A 24,919-nucleotide genomic window follows, 5' to 3' on the forward strand; every position below is an offset into this window, starting at 1 on the left:
CCCTCATGCTGGGTGCCATGGCTCACACTTGGACCCCAGCACTCAGGAGACAGAGGCAGGTGATCTCTGTAAATCGGTGCCAGTCTTGTGCACACGACGAGTTCCACATCTGCCAGGGAACATCAAGCAAACCTCTTCCTGTATCTACCCAGAGAGTAGCCTCTGCCTCCAGGCATGGACAGTGTCTGTATTTGGAGCACAGGAGACTCATGGCTGGGCAGCAGGGAACACTCAGATCTTCCCCGTGCCTTTCCCCTCCGGCTGCACGCAGAGAGTGTGGGAGCCCCCCCTGTGGAATCTTGGGTCCTAAGAGCCGGTGAGGCAAGCTCAGTCAGTGACTCTCCAGACAAGCGCTGACATTCTGTCTTCCAGAGGACTTCCTCCTTCTCAGCTAGAGTGCCTGGAGGCTTCCACATGGCAATCTAAGATAATCAGGCTGCTCATACTGTCCAGGCTTCCCTGAGCAGATGTTTCAGAGGTGACTGGTAATGTCCTTTTTCTTTTTTCCCGAGACAGGGTTTCTCTGTGTAGTCCTGGATGTCCGGGATCTCACTCTGTGGACCAGGCTGGCCTCGAACTCATAGAGATCCCGAGTGCTGGGATTAAAGGTGTGTGCCAACGCTGTCTGGCTGTGACTGGTCATTTTCAAAATGAGCCTGCAACCTTGTGTTTCAGTTTGTCTGGAGTCCTCCCTCCATGAAGAGATGGAGGAACACACTGAGCGGGGAGGGCCAAGTGGACAGAGATACTTCTCAACCACGGGACATCCCATTGGCCATTAGGAATGCACTGGGCAGGCAGAGATCTCCGGTGTCATTTCTCAGGCATTGCCCACCATTTTGTTGAGGTAGGCTCTCTCGCTGGCCTAGAACTGGCCAAGTAGGTTAGGCTGGCCTAAGTGAGTAAGCCTCAGGCATGTTAATATTCTGATCCGCCCCTTGAAATCCCACCCCTTAGCACTGCTCTGTGTCCTGACATAAAAGCCTCATTTCTAAGGAAAAACTCCTCCCCTTCCTCTCTCTCTCCTACTTTTCAGCCCATGAGGTGCACACTGTCAATCTCTCTCTCTCTCTCTCTCCTCTCTTTTTCTCTGTCTCTCCCTTTCCTGTCTTTCTCTTCATCTCTCTATTATAGTAAACCCTCCACATGGATGCAGCGTCTGGGTTGTGAATAACTGGCCGCTACCGCTGCCATGATCGCATGGCATGCATCTGACCAGCATGTTTCCCTGCACATGCGAGATACCCTTGCCTCCATGCAACAATTCATAACAAGAGATCCACCTGTCTCTGCCTACCCAGTGCTGGGATTAAAAGTGCCTGCCACTGAAAGGACCAAACAGATGCCATAACAGGCTGTCAGTCTTGTCTCAGAGATCAGGCCTCAATTTCAGTTTCCTGAGACTGAGCAAGCAGTTTCTGGGAGGGCCGTGAACAAAAGACATAGCCCTTGCAGTAGCTCCCTTTGTGCATGTACTCTGACTGCTCAAGGTTCAGCCAGTTGTTTACTGTCTGGGACCTCTCACCAACTTATAGTGGGTCAATGTGACCGTGCGAGGCCAGCCAGTTAGCCTCCAAAGCAGCTCAAGGACAGAGCCTGGGCCTTGTCCTGCCCCCAAATGATAACTGTAACCCCCAACCAGTAAATTCAAAGGCTACACACCCTCACCCAATCATATGATGAAAAGGCTTGTACCACCCTGCTTGGGGTTTTCCCTTTAAAATCCCCTCACTCTGAGAGCTCAGGGCCGTCCTCCTCCACCCGCTGTGTTGAGTGTTGGACACGGACCAAGCCCGGGCTTGCTTGTTATCAATAAACCCCTTTGTGTTCTGCATCTGATATCGGCTCTGTGGTGGTCTTGCTTGGGGGTCTCGTGATGCGGCCACACCACCACCATGCCTAATTGTAGGTGGACTTTTCCTGTTCTGACTGCCTGGTCCCAAATAAACACACAGAGGCTCATATTAATTACAAATGCTCAGCCGAAAGCTCAGGCTTGTTACTAAAGCTCTCACATTTAAATCAACCCATTTCTATTAACCTGTGTATTGCCGCGTGGCTCGTGGCTTTACCTGTCCTCTAGCATGTCTTGCTTCCTGGGGGGCTGGCTCTTGTCTCTCTCTGACCCCGCCCTTCTTCCCCCAGCATTTTCAGTTTGGCTTTCACACCCAGCTTTATTCTGCTATAGGCCAAGCAGCTTTTTATTAACCAATGAGAGCAATACATATTCACAGTGTACAGAAGGATATTCCACAGCACCTAATTTTTTGTTTTTTGTTTTTAACATGGGTTTATTAAACTCAGGTCCTCGTGCTTTGTTTCTTTTCTTTTTTTTCCTTTTCTTTTCTTTCTTTTTTTTTAAATTTCAAGACAGGGTCTCTATGTAGCCCTGGCTGTCCTGGTACTCACTATGTAGACCAGACTGGCCTCGAACTCACAGAGATCTGCCAACCTCTGCCTCCCAAGTGCTGGGGTTAAAGGTCATGCACTACCATGCCCAGGTCCTCAGGCTTTGAGGCCAAGCCCTTTCCCCACCAATCTACTCCCCCAGCACGCCTGTGCGCTTTCAACTGTCCTGTAAACATGTTTATTTTTATGCACATGGTTGTTTTGCCCACATGTATGCCTGGAGACCACTTAGGTGCCTGGTGCTCAAGGAGGCTGAAGAGGTCGCTGGAGCCTCTGGACCTGGAGTGACAGACAGTTATATACAAGCTGGCCATGTGGATGTTGGGAACCGAACCCAAGTCCTTTGCAAGAGAAACCAATGCTCTTAACTGCTGGGTTATCCCTCCAGCTCCTCCCTGACACGGTGTGCTTCCAGGGTCCTGGCTTTGTGGCCCTCACCAGCAGCCCAGCTTTTTCTATAGTGCAGGGCCTCCTGAGACTAAAGCAGAAGCCAGAAACCATGTGCAGAAACTTTTAAAGGGAAACCAGGTTTGCTGATCTCAGCCGATCTGGGTTTCCAATCCTGCCAAGTTCGGTACACCGTGTCTATTTTTGTAATAGACTTCAAAATAAGAATGAGACATGTGCCGTGGCATAATGTCACTGTCCTAAGAAAAAGTACATGTGCTAGACTTTAAATATATCAGCTTTGAAATTGCCACCTAAGGATTGTTTCTATGGTACCAGCCTATTTAAAGTTGTAACTAAGCCAGGCTCCCCCACACCCCACATAATCTTTCGAGTGGATGCAGAAACTTCACAGGGAGTGATCAGGATTGCGGACAGTGAGGTGACAAAAGACGCTCTCTTCAAAGGCTGAGAAAGAGAAAATGTCTGCAGAGGTCTTTAACGATGACCTTGGATGTATGGAAGTCTCTCTGTCACCTCAGAAAAGAAAGTGGTGCTGTTAAAGCTGATATTCTTGTGTTCCTGGGGGCCAGGCCTGGTGCTATTCTTCAACTTGCTTCAAGCTGCAGGCGCTTACCCTCTTCCCGGGCCTTCTCTATATTCTCTTCTCTGGAAGGGTGGGATGGACCAATGAGTGTCAAGGGCTTGCCACTTTCCTGGTGAGGAGTCATGTTGTTTAAAAACCCCTACACTGCTTAGTACCTCACTGGGAATCTAGACATGGGCCTGGATGTCCCCAGGTACCAAGGCTAGGTCTTTATCTGAGAAGTGACAGGAGACGGGTGGATATGGGCCCGCTCAGTCTAGGCCTGTGGATATTTTTTATACTTGCTTTCCCAAAGGCTGAGCATTTGAACTGAGAATTGTTTTGTTTTATTTTTCAAGACAGGGTTTCTCTGTATAGTCCCGGCTGTCCTGGAACTTGATCTATGTAGACCAGGCTAGCCTCCAACTCAGAGATCCGCCTGCCTCTGTCTCCCGAGTGCTGGGATTAAAGGTGTATGCGACCACTGTCTGGCTTTAAACTGAGAAATCTTGATGAAGGACACAGGACTAATCTTTGAGGTTGGGAGGTTTCCATGTAGTTAGGTCATTGGTCTAGGCTCCAGGGACTTATATCCATCCCTCTCTCCTGTCACTTCTCAAAAAAAAAAACCCTAGCCTTGGGACTTGGGGACATCCAGGCTCATGTCTGTGAAACCTTGCCATCCTCAGAAATGTATAAAAACAGACCCCTACTTCTCCCACGTGGGCTCCGAGTATCTGTAATAAGTCTCTGCCGTACTTGGTGCTGGGTCCCTGAACTCTCCTCAGAGGCTCTACCGTGCCTGTCTGTCTGTCTGTCCGTGGTGTAAACAGCTTTTCTAACCAACTCCTCACTCCCCAGCCATCTGTTTCCACTTCCCTCTTAGCGCTCAGGCAAACCTTCCACCCATTTTGTTACATTGTTTGGGTACAGCTCCTAGGCACTCCAGACAATTTGACAGGTCTAGTGGATGAGTGGATACATTGACTGACCAGCCAGTTTGAAATGTCCCCGTTAGCTTAGATGTTGCCTTGACACAGTCATCTGAAAGGGAAGCTCGGATGGACTGTCCAGATATGACTGGCCTGTAGGCGTGTCTACTGCGGATGGTCTTGATAGTTATTGATACTCACTGTGGGCAGCTCCCAGGTCAGGTGGTCCTGGGCTGTATAACAAAATATGAGCCCGTGAATAAGCCTGGGAACCACCCAGTAAGCAGCATTCCTCCATGGTTCCTGCCTCCTTGAGTTCCTGTCCTGATTCCCCTCGAAGATGAACTTGTTACATTATGGAACAGAACCTGCCTCTAGGTCAGTGTTTCTCAACATTTCTAATCCTTTCATACAGTTCCTCATGGGGTGGTGACCCCCAACCATAAAATTGTTTTCATTGCTACTTCGTAACTGTAATTTTGCTACTGTTATGAATCATAGTGTAAAAATTTTTGGAGACAGAAGGGGTTGTGACCCACAGGTTGAGGACTGGTTGGTACTCTACGTGGAACCATGCTTTTGCCTCCCCCCACTTAAGGGTTAATCTAGGGACCTGCTTAAGGATAACCACATGAAGGCTCATCTTAAAACACTGTAAATACCCACCCAGGTTCAGATGGGTCTTTCTGAGTTCTGACTCAGTAAAAATGTACCCCTTCTTTTTTCTTTTTGTTTCTTTTTTGCTTTCATTTCTCTTTCTTTTTTTGGAGACAAGACCTCATTATTTAGCCCTGGATATACTGGAACTTGCTATCTAGGGCAGGTCTCACTGAGATCCGATCACCTCTGCCTTCCCAGTGCTGGAATGAGAGGTGTGTGTAATCATGCCTGGCACATTTTTTTTTTTTTCTGTCTTTTTCGTTTGGATTTTGGTCAGAGCCTAAGTGTGAGAAGGTTTTTGTTTTATCAAAGATGGCTAGCTTGCCTAAGGGCTAGTATTCCACAACCTTCCCCATTCGGTGAAACTCTGGTAGTATATGCCCAAACCCCGAATGCCAGATCCTCGAGACTTGACTGTCACAGCTTCCCCTGTGTGAGGATTATGAAGTAGCTGAACATGTTAAATTGAGGTTGAGCTCCTACCAACGGGACGAGACACAGACACCACCTTCCTCAGAACAGGAATGAAGTCAACTTGTAGCTTGGGTGTGCTTGCCTGCCTGGCTGGGTCACTTTCACCTTGTCACATGCAGGAATATTCTTCCCCAGCATAGTATACTTTTAATTTCTATGCACTGGGGTTCCTTGCGCATTCCCCGAAGCCCCCCTGCCTGCCATGTGATTGACCTCTATGCCAGTTTATCTTATGACCTGGCTTTCCCCTTCTCCAGTCTCCTCCCCCAGGTAGTTTCTAGGTTTCCAGCTTGCCTGCCCTGGGTTTTTTTCTTTAAATTTGCACTTTGGGCGTCCAGACTTATCCTCTAATACCCCCTCCCTGCTATGTGGCTGACCTCCATACTGGCTATCTCAAATGGTATCACGCCTTCCCCTCCCCTCTCCATTCTCCTGGGGGCAGCTGGGAGTTACAGCTTGCCTGCCCTTTGAAGGATCGCCCTCTAGCTTTCATTTATATCTGTTCTTAAATTCTTTCATTAATGTGACTAGAATCTCCAAGAAGGGCCCTGATTTCACCAATATCATGATGGCTCTGACAGACTCCCCAAGGGCTTCACTAGTATGTCTTTCCTGTGTGGTTTAGTTAGGTTTTATTGTTGTATTGTAAAGACCATGACCAAAAGCAACTTGGGGAGGAAAGGGTTTATTTGTTTTACAGTTCACTCAGTAAAAACAAGACAGAAATTTAAAGCAGGAACGGAAGTAGAAGCCATGGAGGAACACTGCTTACTGGCTTGCTGTCTATGCTCACCAAGGACAACCAGAGCAGCGGTGGCCCCAACCACAGTGGGCTGGGCCCTCCCACATCAATCATTAATCAAGCAAACGACCCCCACAGACTTGCCTATAGGCCATCTAAGATAACTCTTGTGTGTGCCAAGCTGACAGGGAAAAACAAAAATAAAACCAACCAGCCAAACAAAAAACAACCAAAAACCCCACCAGGATATGGTCTTTTAACTCTTTGTGAGATAAAACTAACCTGTTCTTTAACCCGAGATGACATCAGACTATGACCTGGAAAAGTGTAAGATGAAATATGCTCCTTCTTGCCTGGTGGTGGTGGCGCCGCAGGCCTTTAATCCCAGCGCTCGAGAGGCAGAGGCAGGTGGATCTCTGAGTTCGAGGCCAGCCTGGGCTACAAAGCGAGTTCCAGGACAGCCAGGGCTACACTGAGAAACCCTGTCTCAGAAAAAACTAATCCAAACCAAATCAACCAACCAACCAACAGAACAAAAAACCGCTTCTCCTTAGTTGTTTATCACAGCAACAGAGAAATAACTAGAGAGGAAAAGAATAAAACTGTTTCCTACGGATGGAATGCTTGGGCACTCCTTCCGCCCATTCATTTCTTAAACCGTTTCCGGGTCCACGCTGGCTTGTCCTAAAAGAGCCAGGAACGAGGCACTCCGGTCCATAAATCAGTTGTCTTAGTGTCATTATATTTCGGAAGAAAACAGGCACGGGGACTGGCAAAGGACCGCGGCTTTGTTTACAGCCTGGCCGGAACTGCCTGGAGATAAGTTCTCGGGTCCCCTTGCCCTTCCTGTCCACAGCTTTACAGGAAAAGCCGACACGAAGCCGGGAGGCGCGCACGGGAGGAATCCCGGGGTGCTCAGGCTGTGCTCCGGGTTAGGCCTCCGCCTCTCCGTGTCTCCACACGGAGTCCAGGGGACTCGCGCTCAGGTCCCCGGCACATTGGTCCAGACGGCCTGGACCGGCGCTTCTCACCGCGGGCGGCTTCACCCGACGACCTGACGACTCCAGCGCCCGAGGACCGCGTACCCTCGGCCCAGATGGCTCCACGGCCTCAGTCCCGGTGGGAACCGGAAGCAGCGGGGCGGGATCACTAGTTCTTCCGGCACGCAGACCCGCCCCTCCGCTCCCCTCTAGCGTTAAGTCGCTGCCGGGGCAACAGCGCGCCATTTCCGCCGCTGGGAGACGTCGTTCCGGCGCGCCGGCAGGGCCACATCCGGGTTCCTGCTGGCGGGCTCCTCGCAGGCTCTCGGACGCTGGGCGACGGCTGTGTGGACAGCGATCGCTGAACCCGCGAGGTGAGCGGGCGGCGGGGTCGCGGGCGGCGTCCCGGGAGCGCGGGGCTGATCCCCTGCGGCGAAGGCCCCACGGCTTCCCTGCGCCCCGGTCTCCAGCTCTGCCCGCTGCGGGACCGGGATCAGACGAAGCGCCGGGACCCGATGCTGACACTAAATACTCAGCCCCGGTCGCGCTCGTTTTGTGAGCGTCTGCTGACCGCTGTGGGCTTCTTGCCATCTCTGCGCTGGGGAGGGGGGGGGCGTCTGTATTGTACTCCGGTGGGTCCGGGGCTCCCTGCCTGCTTTGAGAGCTTTGCACTCAGTGTGCACTCGTAGCTGAGGTTGGAACTTGTTGATGTTAACCGGTGCTTAGTGAGGGGAGCAGGGAGACCTTTGTAACTTCTAAGCAGTTCCACCCGGCCAGAGGAGGTCCAGATCTCGCTGTACGGAAGACCGCTGTCGGGCAGTGGTGCGGCTGAACACGGTGGCCTCACGTACTGAGGAAGTTAGTGTGCAACGTACCGCGCTGGGGGTTTTGTATGTTGTATCCACGCGTGTGATAACCACGCACAGAGGCGCTGGTAGAGGTGGGCTGTGGTTTAAGTGTTACTGATTTTATCCATCCGTCCATCCGTTCGTTCCTTCCGGTTTTTGGAGACAGGGTTTCTCTTACGTACCCTTGGCTGTCCTGGAACTCGCTCAGTAGACCAGGCTGGCCTTGAACTCACAGAGATCTGCTTTTCTCTGCTTCCTGAATGCTGGGGTTAAAGGGGTGTGCCATTAGGCCTGGTGAGGATGCTTGGTTTTTTTGTTTTTTGTTTTTTTTCTTTTAGTTTCTCGAGACAGGATTTCTCTGTGTAGTTTTGGTGCCTGTCCTGGATTTTGCTCTGTAGACCAGGCTGGCCTCGAACTCACAGAGATGCGTCTGGCTCTGCCTCCCAAGTGCTGGGATTAAAGGTGTGTGCCAATGCCATCAGGTGAGGATGATGTTTTTTAAGCACCTACTGGGAGTTCAGTTTTTGTTGTTATTTTGTTTGTTTTGAGACCAGGTCTCACTGTGTAGCCCTGGCTGACCTGGAACTCACTATTAGACCAAGCTGACTTTGAATTTACAGAGATAGACCCTGGTGAGGTGGGGGGGGGTAGTGGGGGAACGGTGTTGTCTTTTCTCAAGTGCCACCTTAATCAGTCCTTACAAGCGCCTTCTGAAACTGACTGTAGCCACCGATGCAGTTAGAGAGAGAGATGACTGAATAGATTCCTGGGTAGACCAGTTTGTTTATCCCACACTCTATAGGTGCGACTGTGAAGTGTCACTCATAAAGACTACAGCCTTCCATTACCTCAGAAGCTGCCCGGGTTTGGGAGAGAAAACCTGAGTGTTACACTGTCATTCAGTCTCATGAAACAGCATTTCAGAAGACGTTCAGAAGTTTCCCTGGGACCCCAAATCGGCTAGATATAACTCTTCCCTGGAAAATCGGGAAGGCTTGGTTTCTAAGGTAATAACAGAGCTGTTACTTCTTTCCTGTGGCACTCGTGTGTGATGTTTGACTCAGACAAGGCCATGGCAGTGTGGGTTGTTAGGCCTGAGTGGGCTGCTGGGACTGACTTCTCTCACTTGTTGAAGGGCTGGTCACTTTGTCCTGTGTTTAATGGCTACTTTACTGAGTAGCAGCATGGGGCTAATGGGATTTCCTTTGGAGGAAACAGGAATAGAGATTCCCGGGGAATCTTCGGCTGGCCCTAGGTTTTCACAGTGCTCTTCTTGTCCCCCTTCCTCTAGTGACCGGCTATGTCACTGTCCCACCTGTACCGGGACGGCGAAGGCCACCTGGATGATGACGACGACGAGCGTGAGAACTTTGAGATCACAGACTGGGATCTCCAGAATGAGTTCAACCCCAACAGGCAGCGCCACTGGCAGACCAAGGAGGAGGCCACCTATGGGGTGTGGGCTGAGCGTGACTCGGACGAGGAGAGGCCCAGCTTTGGAGGCAAACGGTACTGTCTGCTGGGCTGCATGCCCTGGCTCTAGAGGGTCGGGGAGGCACCCCCAGAAGGCTCTTCTCCTGGCCTTATTGAGTCCTGTAGCTCCAGCGTCTTGCTGTGTGTTGTTGAGCGGGGGTGGCAGGTTCCTCCTCAGGAATAATGGGTGTGGTGAGAGTGCCGTTCCTTATGGAGAGAGGCGTGCTAGGCACCACAGGCACGGCAGCTTTGGAAGCGTGCCCTGGTCAGGAACATCCTCACAGGTCCTGAAGGATAGGGGGGTTAGGGAAGCTCACTCTGGAAAAGACTGTCGGCTGAAACAAAGGTAGAAAGTGACAGGTCCACAGGGCAAGTGTGGTGGTACAGCCTGGGCTACATAGTAAGACACTGTGGTGGTACAGCCTGGGCTACATAGTAAGACACTGTGGTGGTACAGCCTAGGCTACATAGTAAGACACTGTCTCACAATCAAAGAAAAAACAACAAAAAGAGCATGTGTCCCCACACTTGATGACCCTCAGAATTTTTTAAATTATACTTAGGATCCCCATCCCTATCCCCACTCCCACCCCACCCCGCCAAGAAAGGGATTCTTTGTATGGCCCTTGCAGTACTGGAACTCCCTCTGTAGATCAGGCTGGTCTCGAACTCAGAGATCCACCTGCCTCCGAGTGCAGGGATCAAAGGCGTGCGCTACCACCACCCAGCTTGGATTTTTATCTATCTGTTTGATTTTCACACTTGAAATGTTATCTAAAACAAATGCTGTGTGTGTGTTGCTGGGAATTGGACCGGGGGCCACATGCATGCTAGGTAAGTGCTTTACCGCTCTCAAGCTAAAAGCAGTCTTTTGGGTGTGAAGGGAGGCCCAGTGGGGTGGCTCAGCACGACAAGGTGCCTGTCACTCCCCAGGAGCCTGGCTGGCTGAGTTCAGTCACCAGATCCTGCATGAAAGGTGAAGAGGAAGAACCACTCCACACAGCTGTCCTGACAGGTCACATGCTTGTCCAGGCCCATCATAAACACAGCGGTAATACCATGTTAAAAGTGTCAAAGGGGAGTAACATTGTTACATCTTATTTTGAATTTATAATCAACTATTGACAATGACAAATCCTCAGCTACAGATTCAAATTGAACAGACCCCATAAATGTTAAATGTGGGCTGGAAGATGACTCGGCAGTTAAGATCGAATCCTGCTCTTGCAGACCTGAGTTTGGCCCCAGCCCGCCAGCTCACAACTGCCTATAATTCCAGCTTCAGGGGATCTATGCTTTTGGCTCCTTGGACACTCACACAGTCATGTGCGCAACCACACACAGAGATGCTATTTTTTAAAATGTTAAACGTGAGATTGCTGGAGGCCAGTTTTGAGTCCCTTTTGGTGTGTGGACATAAGTAAACATACTATGCTTTAAAGTGGATCCCGTGAAGGCCCTCTCTCTAAGGAGTTCTCTTCTGAGCAGTTCCTAGGACAGCATGCTGCAGAGGTGTTCTCTATAGACTTGGGGGATTTGTGTCTGTCTGCAGGGCTCGAGACTATTCTGCGCCCGTCAACTTCATCAGCGCAGGGCTCAAGAAAGGGGCGGCTGAGGAAGTGGACTCTGAGGACTCTGATGATGATGAGAAGCCTGCAAAGCAGGAGGAGTTTCCGAAGGATTTGGGACCAAAGAAGTTAAAGACGGTAGGTCCTGCAGGGTAGTCTCCAGGTAGCACCCATCAGAGGTCACCAGTGCAGAGGCTTCCTCGGCAGGGAGAAGCCGGGCGGGCACCCGTGTGTGTGCTGCCCCCGTGGGTCCTGAGCCTCTTTCCTGGCCTGTGTCCCGACGTGGTGTTGGTTCACATACAGCTTTTCATAATGTACTGTAGCTGCAGGCTGCTCTCCCGTTGGCCCGAGTCCCTCGAATTGTTCTCTGTTTCTCTCTCACCCTCGCTCATCTTGCCTTCTTCGCAGGGCGGCAATTTTAAGCCCAGCCAGAAAGGCTTTGCCGGAGGAACCAAGTCCTTCATGGACTTTGGCAGCTGGGAGCGGCACACGAAGGGGATCGGGCAGAAGCTGCTGCAGAAGATGGGCTATGTCCCCGGGCGGGGCCTGGGGAAGAACGCACAAGGTGAGGCTGGGGCCCGGGAGGAGTGTGTGTGTGTGTGTGTGGTGGGGGAGGGCTCACCTCATCTGCCTCTTCCCTCTAGGGAGCCTGTCAAGTATGGCGTGAGCTCAGTGCATCAGGCCCTGGGAAGGATGCTTAAACTCAAAACCAAACAAAACAGCTGTTAATTCTGCAGCTGGGTTTGACAGCGTGGCCACTTGAGCCCCCAGCTGCCTGGCTTTCTTTCTCAGAATGAAGTAGCTGCTTAAGTGGGAAGGAAAGTGTTGGGGTCTAAAGTGGCTGCAATAACTGCGAATATTCCAGAGTCGAACAGTTTCACTGAGAACTCAGATTTTGCCCGGCAGGAGTTGGGCCGCTTCGCAGCTGCCTCTGGAGCTGTGTGAGGTCTTCAAGCTGTGTCCTCTGCTCCCTGTGGCCTGCCAAGTGACCGTTTCCGTGATCCTGCTGGGCTCTGAGGTTCAGCTCTGTCCTTCCTGCTTCTGTAGTCTTTCTCAGTCAGCACCTCGGCGCCAGCTAGGTCAGTGTGCAGCATGGCGGCCTTCACCAACTGAGGGTGTGCCTGCTGCTGGCTGACCAGAACCATGTTCCCCACACCATCCCCATTGAGAAACAGCCCCAGGCACACACAGCTCATCACCTTGGCCCGGAGCCATGAGGAGCAAGAACTTGGTCTTTTCCAGCAGGGACTGGGTCCGGCGTAATTCGCACCTGGGGCCACCCATGTTCGTCTCAGTAGTGCTGAGCATGTGCTGGGAAGAGGATGGCAGAGCATCTGTGAGGTTCCAACAGTGCTGAGGGGGAATGGAAGGAAAACCCGGGAGCAGCAGGAATCCCCATGAAAATGCTGTGTGTTTATTTCCAGGGCTTAGCCGTGTTACAAACGTTAATTGCAGGCAATGTGAGCCCCTTACCAGTCCATAGCTGTCCTTCATCCCGTCAGCTCCTGAGTTAATGCTGGCAGTGGACAGTGCATAGGGCCGAGTCCTCAGACAGAAGTGGTCTGTTTCCCACTCATCTACAGGCTCCATGTTCTGAAGTGATGTCACTCCTCAAGTCTCGGAGCATGGCACTGTCCTGAGCACAGGGTCCTGCCCTGAGCAGTGGTGTGCTGTGGGGTGAGGAGCAGGAGGCGTTCTTAGTGGTGTCTTCGCATAGGTTGCCAAGATCTGAAAAGTGTGTCTGTCTGTCACCTCCCCCTGCTCAGGTATCATCAACCCCATTGAAGCCAAGCAGAGAAAAGGCAAAGGGGCCGTGGGGGCCTACGGCTCAGAGCGGACCACTCAGTCTCTGCAGGACTTCCCCGTGGCTGACTCGGAGGAGGAGGCTGAAGAGGTACTAGGAAGGGCAGCCGTGTGGGTGGCTCGCGCCTTGGACCATTCCAGACAGCGGTTTCTCACGGGCCTTTGGGTGTCACCACACACCTGCCTGTGTGGCAGGCCCTGCTGGGGCTCAGCATGCAGCCAGTGGCAGAGTGCGGCCCTAGGCTCGGGTGTGTGGGAGGTGGGCAGGGTGGGCACTGGCATGCTGCGCCGCGGTGGTCGACTGCAGAGCGGGCTCAGCTCAGAGACGGCCGGCCCTGCAGGAGACTGCGGGCCGTGATTCCTGCACGGCTGCAACTCCGGACACTTGACAGGAACGACAGGTTAAAGCCGTGTGAGAGATAAAACGGCAGTCACGGCACTGACTAGAGGGTGGGCGTGTCCCCGCTCAGGCTGCCCTCTGCTCACTGTTTCCTGTGGGGCTCTGCCAGGTGGGGCCAGTGCTTTCTAATCCTTGTGCTGTTTCTGAGTTCTGCACGAGTCAGTGAGGACCAGCAGAGCTTTGCCCTTCCCCCGGGGCACCTGCCCTGGCACCTCACGCCTGTGCTGTGCAGGGGTGCCGGGAGGTGGTGCTTGGGGGTCCAGGCAAGGCCTTGGTCCTGGCTGCTGTGGACGAGGCTCCCCCTGTTCTCACTCTCTGCATCCATCCCTCTGCCTCAGGAGTTTCAGAAGGAGCTGAGCCAGTGGAGGAAAGACCCCAGTGGGAGCAAGAAGAAGCCAAAGTACTCTTACAAGACTGTGGAGGAGCTGAAGGCCAAGGGTAGGATCAGCAAGAAGCTCACAGCGCCTCAGAAGGAGCTGTCTCAGGTCAAGGTATGAGGGCTTCACATCGGCCTCCGTCCGTCCTCTGGGTCTGATAACTAGGTTACTGTGTGTGTGTGTGTGTGTGTGTGTGTGTGTGTGTGTGTGTGTTGCCTCCCTTGCTTTTTCCCAAGACAGAATCTCACCATGTAACCCAGGTTGGCCTAGAATTCTTAGCCCAGGCTGGCCTCACATACTCAGTCCTCCTCTCCCCTCCTGACATTGGGATTCCAGTGCATGACCGCTTCTCAGTCCAGTTCTTCTGCCCCTTCATGGCACAACAGTGGTCAGGGCAAGCGCACAGCGCTCCCATCCGTCGGGAGCTCGTGCCCAGTGAACTCAGCAGGCACAGAACGTGCCAGGCCCTGCCTTTCACCGCACGCACTGCAGAGCAGCCCGCCTCCCCATGCAGACCACTGCGGGGAGCGTAGCTCCTGACCCTGGGCCGCTCTCAGCCCGCAGCTTCCTTTGCTTCGTTTTGGGTTCTCTGTAGACACATTTGTAGGTAAACTTTGCTCCCCTTGAGACCCAGGAGAGGGCTCCTGGGAGTGCAGCAAGCAGGTAGGGAAGGCGTGCTGACTGGCTGGGAGCCAGGAGAAAGACCTCTCCTCTAAGGACTTCTGACTTGGGGTCCCGACTGGTCCACAGGTGTCAGGGCTTTCGTAGTTGTGAATGAAGTGAGAGGTTTGGGACAGCTGGGATGGGGGGGGGGGGCGGGGGGGATGGCCTCCCCCTCGGTGATGGACAGCAGTGGCGGCAGCTGCCCGTCATGGTTCCGTATGAGGTAGTGTGACAGCTCCAGCCTGTGGTAGGCAGCTCTGTCCACTAGCAGGGCTCTTGACACTTGGCCAGCGTCCTGTCTCCCTGCAGTGGGGGCTGACAGGGGGCACCCTGCCACTCTTTCCAAGGTGATCGACATGACAGGCCGGGAGCAGAAGGTGTACTACAGTTACAGCCAGATCAGCCACAAGCACAGCGTGCCCGACGAGGGGCTGCCGTTGCTGGCGCAGCTGCCCCCCACAGCCGGCAAGGAAGCCAAGGTGCCAGGCTTTGCGCTGCCCGAGCTGGAGCATAACCTGCAGCTGCTCATTGAGCGCACGGAGCAGGAGATCATCCAGAGTGACCGCCAGCTGCAGCATGAGCGGGACATGGTGGTCAGCCTGTCCCACGAGCTTGAGAAGACCGCCGAGGTCCTGGCACACGAGGAGCGCGTCATCTCCAACCTCAGCAAGGTGCTGGCCCTGGTGGAGGAGTGTGAGCGCCGCATGCAGCCCCATGGCACTGACCCCCTCACGCTGGATGAGTGTGCCCGCATCTTTGAGACACTGCAGGACAAGTACTATGAGGAGTACCGCCTGGCCGACCGAGCAGATCTTGCCGTGGCCATCGTCTACCCACTTGTGAAGGACTACTTCAAAGACTGGCACCCCCTCGAGGTGCGCTGGGGTGCAGCCTGCAGCTTGGTCAGGGGCATGGCTACTGAGGTGGGAAGGCTGATGATGTCACTCTTCTGCAGGATGGCAGCTATGGCACCCAGATCATCTCCAAGTGGAAGAGCCTCCTGGAGAACGACCAGCTTCTGTCTCACAGCAGCCAGGACCTGTCCTCAGACGCCTTCCACAGGTGCCAGGGCCCCACCCCACTGTGTCCCCTTGCCTCCCCGAGGAGCAGGAATTCTGCTAAAGGCTCCTCTCCACTCTGCTCCATGCTGGCACTGCTCTGGGGGATGAAGGCATGCTCGCTCACATGTATTGCATCCTGAGCGTCCAGGAGCTGGGCTGACCCTGGGAGGACCATGAGCAGCTTTGACCCACAGACTGGAAAGGTGGCAGGTGGCAGACAAGTGAACAGGCAGTGCGGGGTACGAGTGAGAACCGAGAATGAGGCAGGCGTGGAGAAGGCAGAGGTGTCTCAGGAGGGGACATTCAAGCTGTGACCCCGAGTGTGAGATGTGTGGACAGAGGCTCTTGGTGGGAAAGTGCCTCATCCCCTGCTGACACCATTAGCTCACGTAGTCCTGTGGCAGCTCTGTCAGTGCGTGGCACCACTGAGGAGCCCAAGGCCCAGAGCCAAGGCATCACGGGAGCCCCTGCATGGGTCTGTGGGTGGCACACTTTGAAGCCAACCTGACCAGCTGCCCTTGCCTCTCACAGGCTCATGTGGGAGGTCTGGATGCCTTTTGTTCGGAATGTTGTCGCCCAGTGGCAGCCCAGGAACTGTGAGCCGATGGTGGACTTCCTGGACAGCTGGGCACACATCATCCCTGTGTGGATCCTGGACAATATCCTGGACCAGCTCATCTTCCCCAAGCTGCAGAAGGAGGTAGGACAGAGCCCTGACTGTCTCTGACCACTTAGCACCCCTGCCACTAGACTGCTGGGATTGTGGGACTCCGTTAACACAGCGGTGTCCTACAGGACTCATTCCAGCCTTTCCCCAGTGCTCCCTTCCTGCCACCCTCAAGGGGGATTCATGTCCTCAGTGCCGTTAGTGAACCTTGAGCCACGCTGAGGATGGCGTCGGTGGCGTTTTTTTTCCTCTGTGGAGGGACCTAGAGTACACAATGCCTGCCATTTACCTCCACGGTGGATCTTGCCCTCCATACACATCAAGGACTGTGGCCCTTGGTCCTAAGGACCGCACTGGTGTGTCATGAACTGTCTGCACTGCTCCTCCTTCTCCATTCGTCCTGCAGGTGGACAACTGGAACCCCTTGACAGACACTGTTCCCATCCATTCGTGGATCCATCCGTGGCTGCCCCTCATGCAGGCCCGCCTGGAGCCGCTCTACTCCCCCGTCCGCAGCAAGCTGTCCAGCGCGCTGCAGAAGTGGCACCCCAGTGATGCCTCAGCCAAGCTCATCCTGCAGCCTTGGAAAGAGGTCCTCACCCCCGGGTCCTGGGAGGCCTTCATGCTCAGGAACATTGTGCCCAAGCTGGGTAAGGAGACGGGGACGTGTGGGCCATGTGGGGTTTGCTCAGAGATCCACCACCAGGTATATTGCTTTGGGAGAGGTGGAAGGGGCGTGGAACCAGGGCCTTCCTGATGTTTCTTCACCACTGTGACCAAGGTCTGAGTGACGACTCTGGGCTCTCTGTGCCTTGTGGTTTTCCTGACGGGGCCAGAAACCACTGGCTTCTTCAGTGCTTGTGAATCCCGGGGTGGAAGGAAGGATCTGACCAGACTGAAGAGTGCTGGGTAGCACCCCGTGCTTCCATGGCTGCACTGCGGGAGCTGAGCCAGGGACTGCCTCTCTTGCAGGCATGTGCCTGGGCGAGCTCGTCATCAACCCCCACCAGCAGCACATGGACGCCTTCTACTGGGTGATGGACTGGGAAGGGATGATTTCTGTCTCCAGCCTGGTGGGGCTGCTGGAGAAGCATTTCTTCCCCAAGTGGCTTCAGGTGCGTTATGTGGTCCAGGAGGGACATGGTGGGGTGGTGAGAACCTCGGAGTCCTCAGTGCCCATTGCTGTCTAGGCATGATACCGCCTCAGCTCAGCTCCTCACAAGTAACTGCTAGATGCTGCAGCTCTGTGAGCCTGTAGTGCAGGCTGTGGGGAGGAACAGCGTTGCATACAGCAGACGGCCGTGGGGCACTCTGCTCCCGCCGCTGTGGGCCAGCGTCTTCCCAGTGTGGCCGCTGGCTCAGAGACCCGTGTCCTTTGCAGGTGCTGTGCTCCTGGCTCAGTAACAGCCCCAATTACGAGGAGATCACCAAGTGGTACCTGGGCTGGAAATCCATGTTCTCAGACCAGGTGCTGGCACACCCCTCCGTCAAGGACAAGTTCAACGAAGCACTTGACATCATGAACAGGGCTGTGTCCTCCAACGTGGGTGAGTGGGGTTCCTGTGGGGTGTCCTGGACCTGGTCTCTAAACACTGTCTTCTGTGAGGCCAGCCCAAGCGTAACTCCACTCTCTGAACAGTGTCCAGTGGGCTCAGCTACTTCCAGAGGCCGACAGGCGTTGGGTCTGACTCCAGGCAGTCTTCCCACACTGCTGCGCACAGACAGCGTTCGGTGCTCCGCTTTCCGAGCCATGCTCTGTGTTTGACAGTGTGGTGCCTACTTCATGGGCTACAATGGCTGCGCGCATGTCCGTGGCACTGGGCAGCTGGGTCCTTGTGTCATTGCTTGCTGTGGAGGCCCAGGGCTGCTGTGTGGACTGAAGGTGTTCATAGCAGGAGCAAGCGTTGCCACTTAAACTTTATATACTACACGGGCCTCTCCTTGCTGTGTTAGCTCTCGGTGAGGCCCAGTGCTTATGGAGGCCGTGTGGCTCCCGGTGGCAGCTGGGATGGGAGTTGCTATCTCCTTTAACCCATCTCCACCTCGTCCACCCCAGACCATGTTTCCGGAATTCTTTCCCTGTACCTTTCACAACAGCATTTGGGTCACCCTATGGTCCTTCACGTAGCCATACTCGGGCTCCCTAAATATAGTTTCCTTTTTTTTTTTTTTTAAATTTAAAATTTTGTGTTTATGTTTGTGTCTGGAGGGGGCTGCTATACACGAGTGCAGTGCCGGGGACCCAGAAGAGGGTATCAGATCCCAGGGATCTGGGGTTAGATAGTTTTGGGCCAGCTGAAGTGAGTCCTGGGAATCAAACTGGATTCTCTGCAAGCATAAGACATACTCCCAACCAATGAGCTATCTCTCCAACCCCCGTTTTCCATTCTTTGAGGGCAGGGGCCTCTGTAGCCATGTTAGACTACGAGGTAGTCTTGTGGATATTGATTTTAGAGGGCCACTTCTGGGCCCACTCTCATCTGATACAGGTTTGTGTCTGATATTTGATATTAGCTACACGTTCCCAGGCCAATTTTGTGGTACTGTCCCCAAGCACACAGTGATCATGGATTAGTGCCTGGGTCCTTAGGCAGAGTTGCCTCAGTGAGTCACACGTACTGTGTCATCGTATGCATGTTGGGGTCACCTCTCCTCACCGCCCTCCCTTCTTTCAGGTGCCTACATGCAGCCAGGTGCGCGAGAGAACATTGCCTACCTCACCCACACAGAGCGCAGGAAGGACTTCCAGTATGAGGCCATGCAGGAGCGCCGTGAGGCTGAGAACATGGCTCAGAGGGGCATCGGGGTGGCTGCCAGCTCCGTGCCCATGAACTTCAAGGACCTCATTGAGACCAAGGCGGAGGAGCACAACATCGTGTTCATGCCCGTCATTGGCAAGCGGCACGAGGGCAAGCAGCTCTACACCTTTGGCCGCATCGTCATCTACATCGACCGGGGCGTGGTGTTCGTGCAGGGCGAGAAGACCTGGGTGCCCACCTCCCTGCAGAGCCTCATAGACATGGCCAAGTAACATCAGAGCCCTGCACCAGACAGGGGTGAATAAACAGCACTTTAAACCGACTTTACAAACAATGTCTCTGTTTGGGAGACCCGGCCACCAGGGCAGGATGTGATGTGATCTCACCAGCCTGGGCGGTATTCCTGGCCCGGCACAGGAGACGGCATGGTCTGCACCATGGCTCCCGGCCCAGGCGGCAGGTAGTGCCCGCTACACCAGCTGAGCTCAGTCTGTCTGTTTCCTGATGATCTCCAGGTCCTCACAGTCCTGGTAATCGGGCTCTTCCTGAGATGCCCACAGGTCCCTGGGCAGTCCCTCCAGTTTCAGGAGAGGGAACCAGTGGACGGAGATGTCATTAAAAGTGTCCATGTACTGCGGAGTCTGAGGCAGTGGCAGCTCCTCCAGGCTTTTCAGAATCTGAGCAGAGGTCCAGACACAGGCATTAGGCATGACCCTGCTCTCCTGCCGTACCTTTCCCTTCGCTGGCCACCCCACTGTCCTTTTGAAAATACGAAATGGGGATTTGTATTTCAATGCTTTTCAGTCCCAAAGGCAGTGGAATGCTGGAGTCACCCCGAGAATGAAGGGAACTGGGCACTGACTGGCTCCAGGGAAGCCCCTGCCAGCACATTATGCTTTGTGTGCTCAGAAACAGCAGCGGGGAGCGTGGCTTTGCATCCCCACCCCCTACCCGATACTCCGTCAGATACCTTCGCAACGTAGGCATAATTGTTCTGCAGAATCCTCGACAACAACCTAGAAATAAAAAAATTTATATATACACAATTAGGAAGTATATGGATGGTTCTTTCTTTAAATGAGGTGAGCTCAGAAAGGGTTGGCAGATGTGGAATGAGATGCCCCAGCAGGCAGTCGCAGGGAAGAGGGTGGCAGAGCCAGGCACTTCGAAGCAGGTCTTTGCACTTGAAAACAAGGCTGTTCAAACACACTGTCCCCAAGAAGAGGAAATTATTTGCAGATTCCTTCAGTGCTTTAAGCTGGACCCAGGGTTTGGCATCTGCCCTAAACCTTTTACCCAGTTCCTTATGGGGAAAGCCTTTCTGCCTGCAGGTGGGTCTGGCTTACCTTTCCTCGAGGCCGCGGAAACTGTTCCCAATGATGACCATCCTGGAAAGGGCATCTACGGACCAGTTGCTCCACAGCAGATTGTTGTACAGAGCTGTACCACAGTGTGGCATGTAGAAGACGGTGGGCTGGCCTTGGATACTGTGCTTGCCTTCCTGTGGAAACAGAAGGGGGTGCTAAGGAGCCGAGTGCAAAGCCTAACTCTTCTGTGGCATGGCTGTGAGCGATGTAAATGGGAGCTAGATGGCTGTACAGGAAAGGAACCCAAGCTCACTGTATTCCATGTGATGACTATCCCCATGTCCTACATTCCAGAACCCTGTATCACTGCAGATCCTCTTCACAGTGGGGTCAGTCACCCCTTATCAGCTGTCTGGCCACACCTCCCTCTCCCCGCAGCTTCCCTTCTGTCAGGCACAAGCATGTTGGTTTCCTGTGGTTGCCTCCACAGGAGCTGCCTGTGGTCTTGGACACAGCCCTCGAGGCTCTTGGTGCACACGCTAACCTTGCTGCTCAGCTTGGTCCCTACAGCTCATAGGTACCTCAGGCCTCACTCATTTGCTCTGTACAAAGCCAGCACTCAAAGGCTGGTCTGAAGTGAGTGTTGTAGGGTCTCTCCACTCACTGCTCAAGCAGGAGGAACATGAGGCTGAGACCATCCTGGGCGCCAGAGACCTTGTCAAAGCCAGGAGGGGCAGGGTCAAGGTGCTTGGAACTAGAGGTACAGATGGTTGTGAGCCTCCACATGGATGTTGGGAATCCCCCCCCCCCCCCCCCCCCCCCCCCCCCGCCAACACACAGGGTTTCTCTGTGTAGCTTTGCGCCTTTCCTGGAACTCACTCTATAGACCAGGCTGGCCTCGAACTCACAGAGATCCACCTGGCTCTGCCTCTCAAGTGCTGGGATTAAAGGTATGCACCACCACCACCTGGCTGGGTGTTGGGAATCTTAAGAGCAGCCAGTGCTCTTAACAGCTGAACCATCTCTCCAGCCCTGGACTTAAAGGTTTTGCAAACTAATACTAGTTCATGGTGCTTACTCAGGTTTTCACGGTGGGTCTAAAATGAAACAGTCTAAAATGAAACTGACTACCGGCTTCCACGGGCTCTAGGAAGGCCAGCCTGCTGGAGCCAGGGGAGGCACTGTCCACTGGCAGAGGTGGGTGGCCTGGAGGGAGATGAAAACACCTACCTCATTCTCACTGAGGACAGTCACCCCGAGGGAAGTGAGTACTGAAACTTCAGCTTGGCTGAACAGAGGGTCATAGACCCAGCAGCGGCTTCTGGGGATCTGGATGGGAAGAGGGAGGGCCGCTTCGGTCAGTTCCAGGCACACCTCCACCATACCAGGTGCAGGAGAAGACCACAAAGCTCACCTGGCACTTCTCCAGGAGGAGAAGCATAAAAGCGAGCTGGCTCCGAGCAGTGACACAGGAGGCAAAGTTCCCCAGGCCGTAGCACACACATTTCACAGGGCAAGTGCTCGTGGCCACGGGCTCTCCCGACCCGCCAGGTGATGAGCCGAGGCACAGCCTTCCCAGGGCTTCCGTTAGACCCTGCAGCTGCTCCAGTTGTTTTCTAAGACACTGGGTGATGGTTTCTGAAAGATCATTGCCCCAGATGCGGTCAGAGCATGCACTCTGACCCCTGGAGCTGGGACAGAAGGGCAACAGGCCTCAACACCCAGCATGACGCTGCCGAAGGTGGGATCCAGAACTCTACTGCCCCACACCTAAGGGCAGGTTTAAAGGTTTACATCTAAAACCATGTGACTGAGACGTTTGTGCTGATTGTGGGAAGCTCTTGAAAGGTGTACAGGATGCTGATGACCTCTACAAAGGGAATGGAGTGCTAGGTTCAAAACCACTGTCTCCACACCTCCGGCCCTCCTTTAGGTTACCGTCATAAAAGAATTTGTTCCAGCACTAAGCTGTCTTTTTGCCACCAAGGTGGCAAAGTCGGCACAGGTTCCCCAGGTGAGGAAAGGCTGGACAGGAAGCTGTCTATGTCCTTGCTGGGAGGAGAACCCTAGAACGTTTTTTTGGGTAGCAGCTTGATGCTGCCTTTCATTTAACAATCCAACTCTGGGGACTGCAGCCTGCAGAGGAGATGCAACTGAGTGACTGAAACTGGAGCCTTTGATACAAGGCGTAAGATGATCTGTCTTTTCATCTGTCTTTCACAAGGGACCATGCTGACACACACTGTATTGAGGACATATTAAGGTCTGCCCTGTAATGTCAAGGGAAAAGCAGGATAATTATAAAATGTAGCCATCCTGATGACTAACAGCGTTTATTGCCTTTGGTGTGACAGCCAAGGACTTACCATCTTACTTAATTCACAAAACTACACTGCACGGTGTGTGTGTGTGTGTATATATACACACACACACAACCATCTCCACACAGATTTAGCTGTGCCAAAGACACAACTCTGAGGAAGTCAGCATTAGAACACATCAAAGGGAGGCCATGAAGCAAAGTGCCCTTCAGTGAAGGATGTCCTTTGCCCACCTTCAGGCAGGCCCTCCTTCCACTCCCAGCCACTTCCCCCTCAACCCCCCATCCCCCAACCCCCCATGCCCAGTGATACTCACCCAGTGCTGAACTGCAGAAATCAGAGATCCGCAGGTCCTCCCTGAGAAGAAATGGCATGGTCATCTCCCTTCTCTTTGGGGCCATCCTAGCCCTGGCCATGAGCCAGATACATGGAGGATGTGGGATCCTCCGATGTAGAACCAGCCCTTACTGAGTGACATACCCATGGCCTGGATGCAGGCTGCTGGGATAAAAAAGGACCCTGGTTTCCCAGGGATGGTCTGGGTCTGTTTTGTATTTTTGGCCTGGCCGAGAGCAGCTCCATGAATACTGGGAAGTTCTTGGATTTAGCCTTTCTTTTTTCTTTTTTTGGTTTTTTGAGACAGGGTTTCTCTGTGTAGCTTTGCGCCTTTCCTGGAACTCACTTGGTAGCCCAGGCTGGCCTCGAACTCACAGAGATCCTCCTGGCTCTGCCTCCCGAGTGCTGGGATTAAAGGTGTGCGCCACCACCACCCCCCGGCGGATTTAGCCTTTCTAATCCAAGTTTCCTTCTCTCAAGACTGCAGAGTGGCAGGAGGGACTAAATGAGCTACCCAGCAGGCACTCCATAAAGAGCTTTCTCACTATAATTATAATCCAAAAGGGAAAGTCCAAGGGTCTGGTCTGGTCTTTATTCAAGTCAACTGGTTTCCACAGCCTAGGGCACAACAATCAACAGTGAATTAAAATATGCCAGAAGCAGTGTTTAGGGGACCCTGGGAGGAGAGGAACTGCCCAAAGGCGACCTATGTTCCTCATAAGGGAAAGGAAAACCTAATACATTAAAGCTCTTTGGAAATCCTAGGTCGTCCCCGATCAGATTCTCTATGCTCAGGAGTCAGGAGTGAGCACCTTCATCTCACTGATCTTTGGGGACTGTAGAATTCCTGCTGGCTTCTATCTGCCCCCTCGGCCACTTGGCCAGTAATTTCTGTTCAGAGATAACTTCTGGGTCACCACTGCTTTGTGAATCTACTTGGTGCCCTCATCATAGAAGTGTCATCTGAAATGGTACCCAAATGTGTAACACAGTCCTGCAAGACCACAACTATAGTAAGGCAAGAACATGGAGCAGTCTGTGTATGGTGGGCACTGTCTATGTGCCCTCCAAGAAGGTACAGACCGAGCTGTGGGGAGATGGTTATGCAGTAGAAGAGTCCAGTGCAATGGAGAGGTCAAGGCACGGGGTTTGAAGTCATCAAGGCCTGGGCCTGCAACAATGACCTTTGTATGTCTCTTAGAGTGCCAAGATCCTAATGGGGCTGTGAAGCATGAAAGATGCCAAAGTCTGTGCACACAGCGGCTGCTCAGTAAACCACTGATGCCAATGTTGAGAACTCTGTTCATGTAGCAGCCTCGATTTACAATACCGTCAACAGCCAATGTGGGCGTAATCGCGTACCATTAGGAGAGACAGAGGCAGAATCTCCTCCAGTTCCAGGCCTGCTGGGCTAGCCTAAGCTATCACAAACCCCCAACCGAAGCTGGGAAGATGGCTCCTAGGGTGAAGGCACTTGCCACCAAGCCTGACAACCTGGGTTCGACCATCCTGACCCATGCAGTGAAGGGGACGGTCCCCTGATCTCCACATACGCACCGTGACGCACGCCCCCTCAACCTCAAATAAAGAAAACCCCAACCAACCAACTAAAGAAAACCATCAACACGGGGCATAGAATCAACATGAACAGGAACTCCGGGCCCTGGGGCTTACCAGGTGCCAGGAAGGGCTTCAGGGTCAACACATCACCTAATCCTCTGAGCAACCAACCCTACCTAAGGCTACCAGCACCATCTCCAAAACGGCAAACTGAGGCACAGCATGACAAGCCGTTGTAACTGCAGCCGCGGCAAACGGCAGCTTCGCCCGAGAGCTGGCGACACACTGCGACCCGAGAGGAGGTCGGCCTCCCCAGCGGGTTGGCACACCCGCTCGGGGACACTGAAGGTGGGGGGTGGACTCCGGGAGCTGCACTCACTCGGCCTCCCGCAGGCGGCGCCGCACAGCCTCGCCGTCCGCCTCGGGCTCGGCTCGGGCCCCGCGGGCCCGCCCCTGGTCCCGCCGCGGCCGCCTGCTCCCCGCGGGGCGCTTCTTCCGCGGAGCCACGGCGCTCCAGGGCTCCGGCGCCGCCGCCGCCGCCGCGACCGCTGCCATGCCGCCGACGTCACCACCACGCGCCAGGGCGCCCGCCCTGCGGCTGGCGTC

The 24,919-nt window shown here is 53.8% G+C and overlaps 2 protein-coding genes across 5 annotated transcripts; one reads left to right on the forward strand and one right to left on the reverse strand.

Annotated features, from left to right (window-relative positions):
- The first annotated feature begins 6,876 nt into the window (after positions 1-6,876).
- On the forward strand, positions 6,877-19,835 carry Tfip11 (tuftelin interacting protein 11). Of its 4 annotated transcripts, none has more exons than XM_006984113.4 (14): positions 6,877-7,544; positions 8,821-9,025; positions 9,310-9,527; positions 11,044-11,197; positions 11,468-11,624; positions 12,826-12,953; positions 13,601-13,753; positions 14,650-15,177; positions 15,258-15,364; positions 15,895-16,063; positions 16,437-16,680; positions 17,003-17,145; positions 17,412-17,577; positions 18,706-19,835. In XM_006984113.4, the coding sequence occupies exons 3-14, from the start codon at positions 9,319-9,321 to the stop codon at positions 19,059-19,061; spliced, it is 2,514 nt and encodes an 837-aa protein (XP_006984175.2). In that variant the 5' UTR covers positions 6,877-7,544; positions 8,821-9,025; positions 9,310-9,318; the 3' UTR covers positions 19,062-19,835. The 4 variants fall into 4 exon arrangements, with proteins under 4 accessions (XP_006984175.2, XP_076416521.1, XP_076416519.1 ...); XM_076560404.1 differs by lacking the exon at positions 6,877-7,544 and adding an exon at positions 7,575-8,110; XM_076560405.1 differs by lacking the exon at positions 6,877-7,544 and adding an exon at positions 7,575-8,028.
- Srrd (SRR1 domain containing) lies at positions 19,113-24,885 on the reverse strand. The gene is given in 9 exon segments (XM_016002570.3): positions 19,113-19,179; positions 19,181-19,276; positions 19,278-19,466; positions 19,760-19,805; positions 20,136-20,290; positions 21,327-21,425; positions 21,511-21,734; positions 22,734-22,774; positions 24,693-24,885. Coding segments are annotated over 9 exon segments (1,092 nt in total). The 5' UTR covers positions 24,869-24,885; the 3' UTR covers position 19,113.
- Between the last annotated feature and the right edge of the window lie 34 nt (positions 24,886-24,919).

The sequence above is a fragment of the Peromyscus maniculatus genome, chromosome 23 (genome assembly GCF_049852395.1).
Source record: "Peromyscus maniculatus bairdii isolate BWxNUB_F1_BW_parent chromosome 23, HU_Pman_BW_mat_3.1, whole genome shotgun sequence".
NCBI classification, from domain to species: Eukaryota; Metazoa; Chordata; class Mammalia; order Rodentia; family Cricetidae; genus Peromyscus; species Peromyscus maniculatus.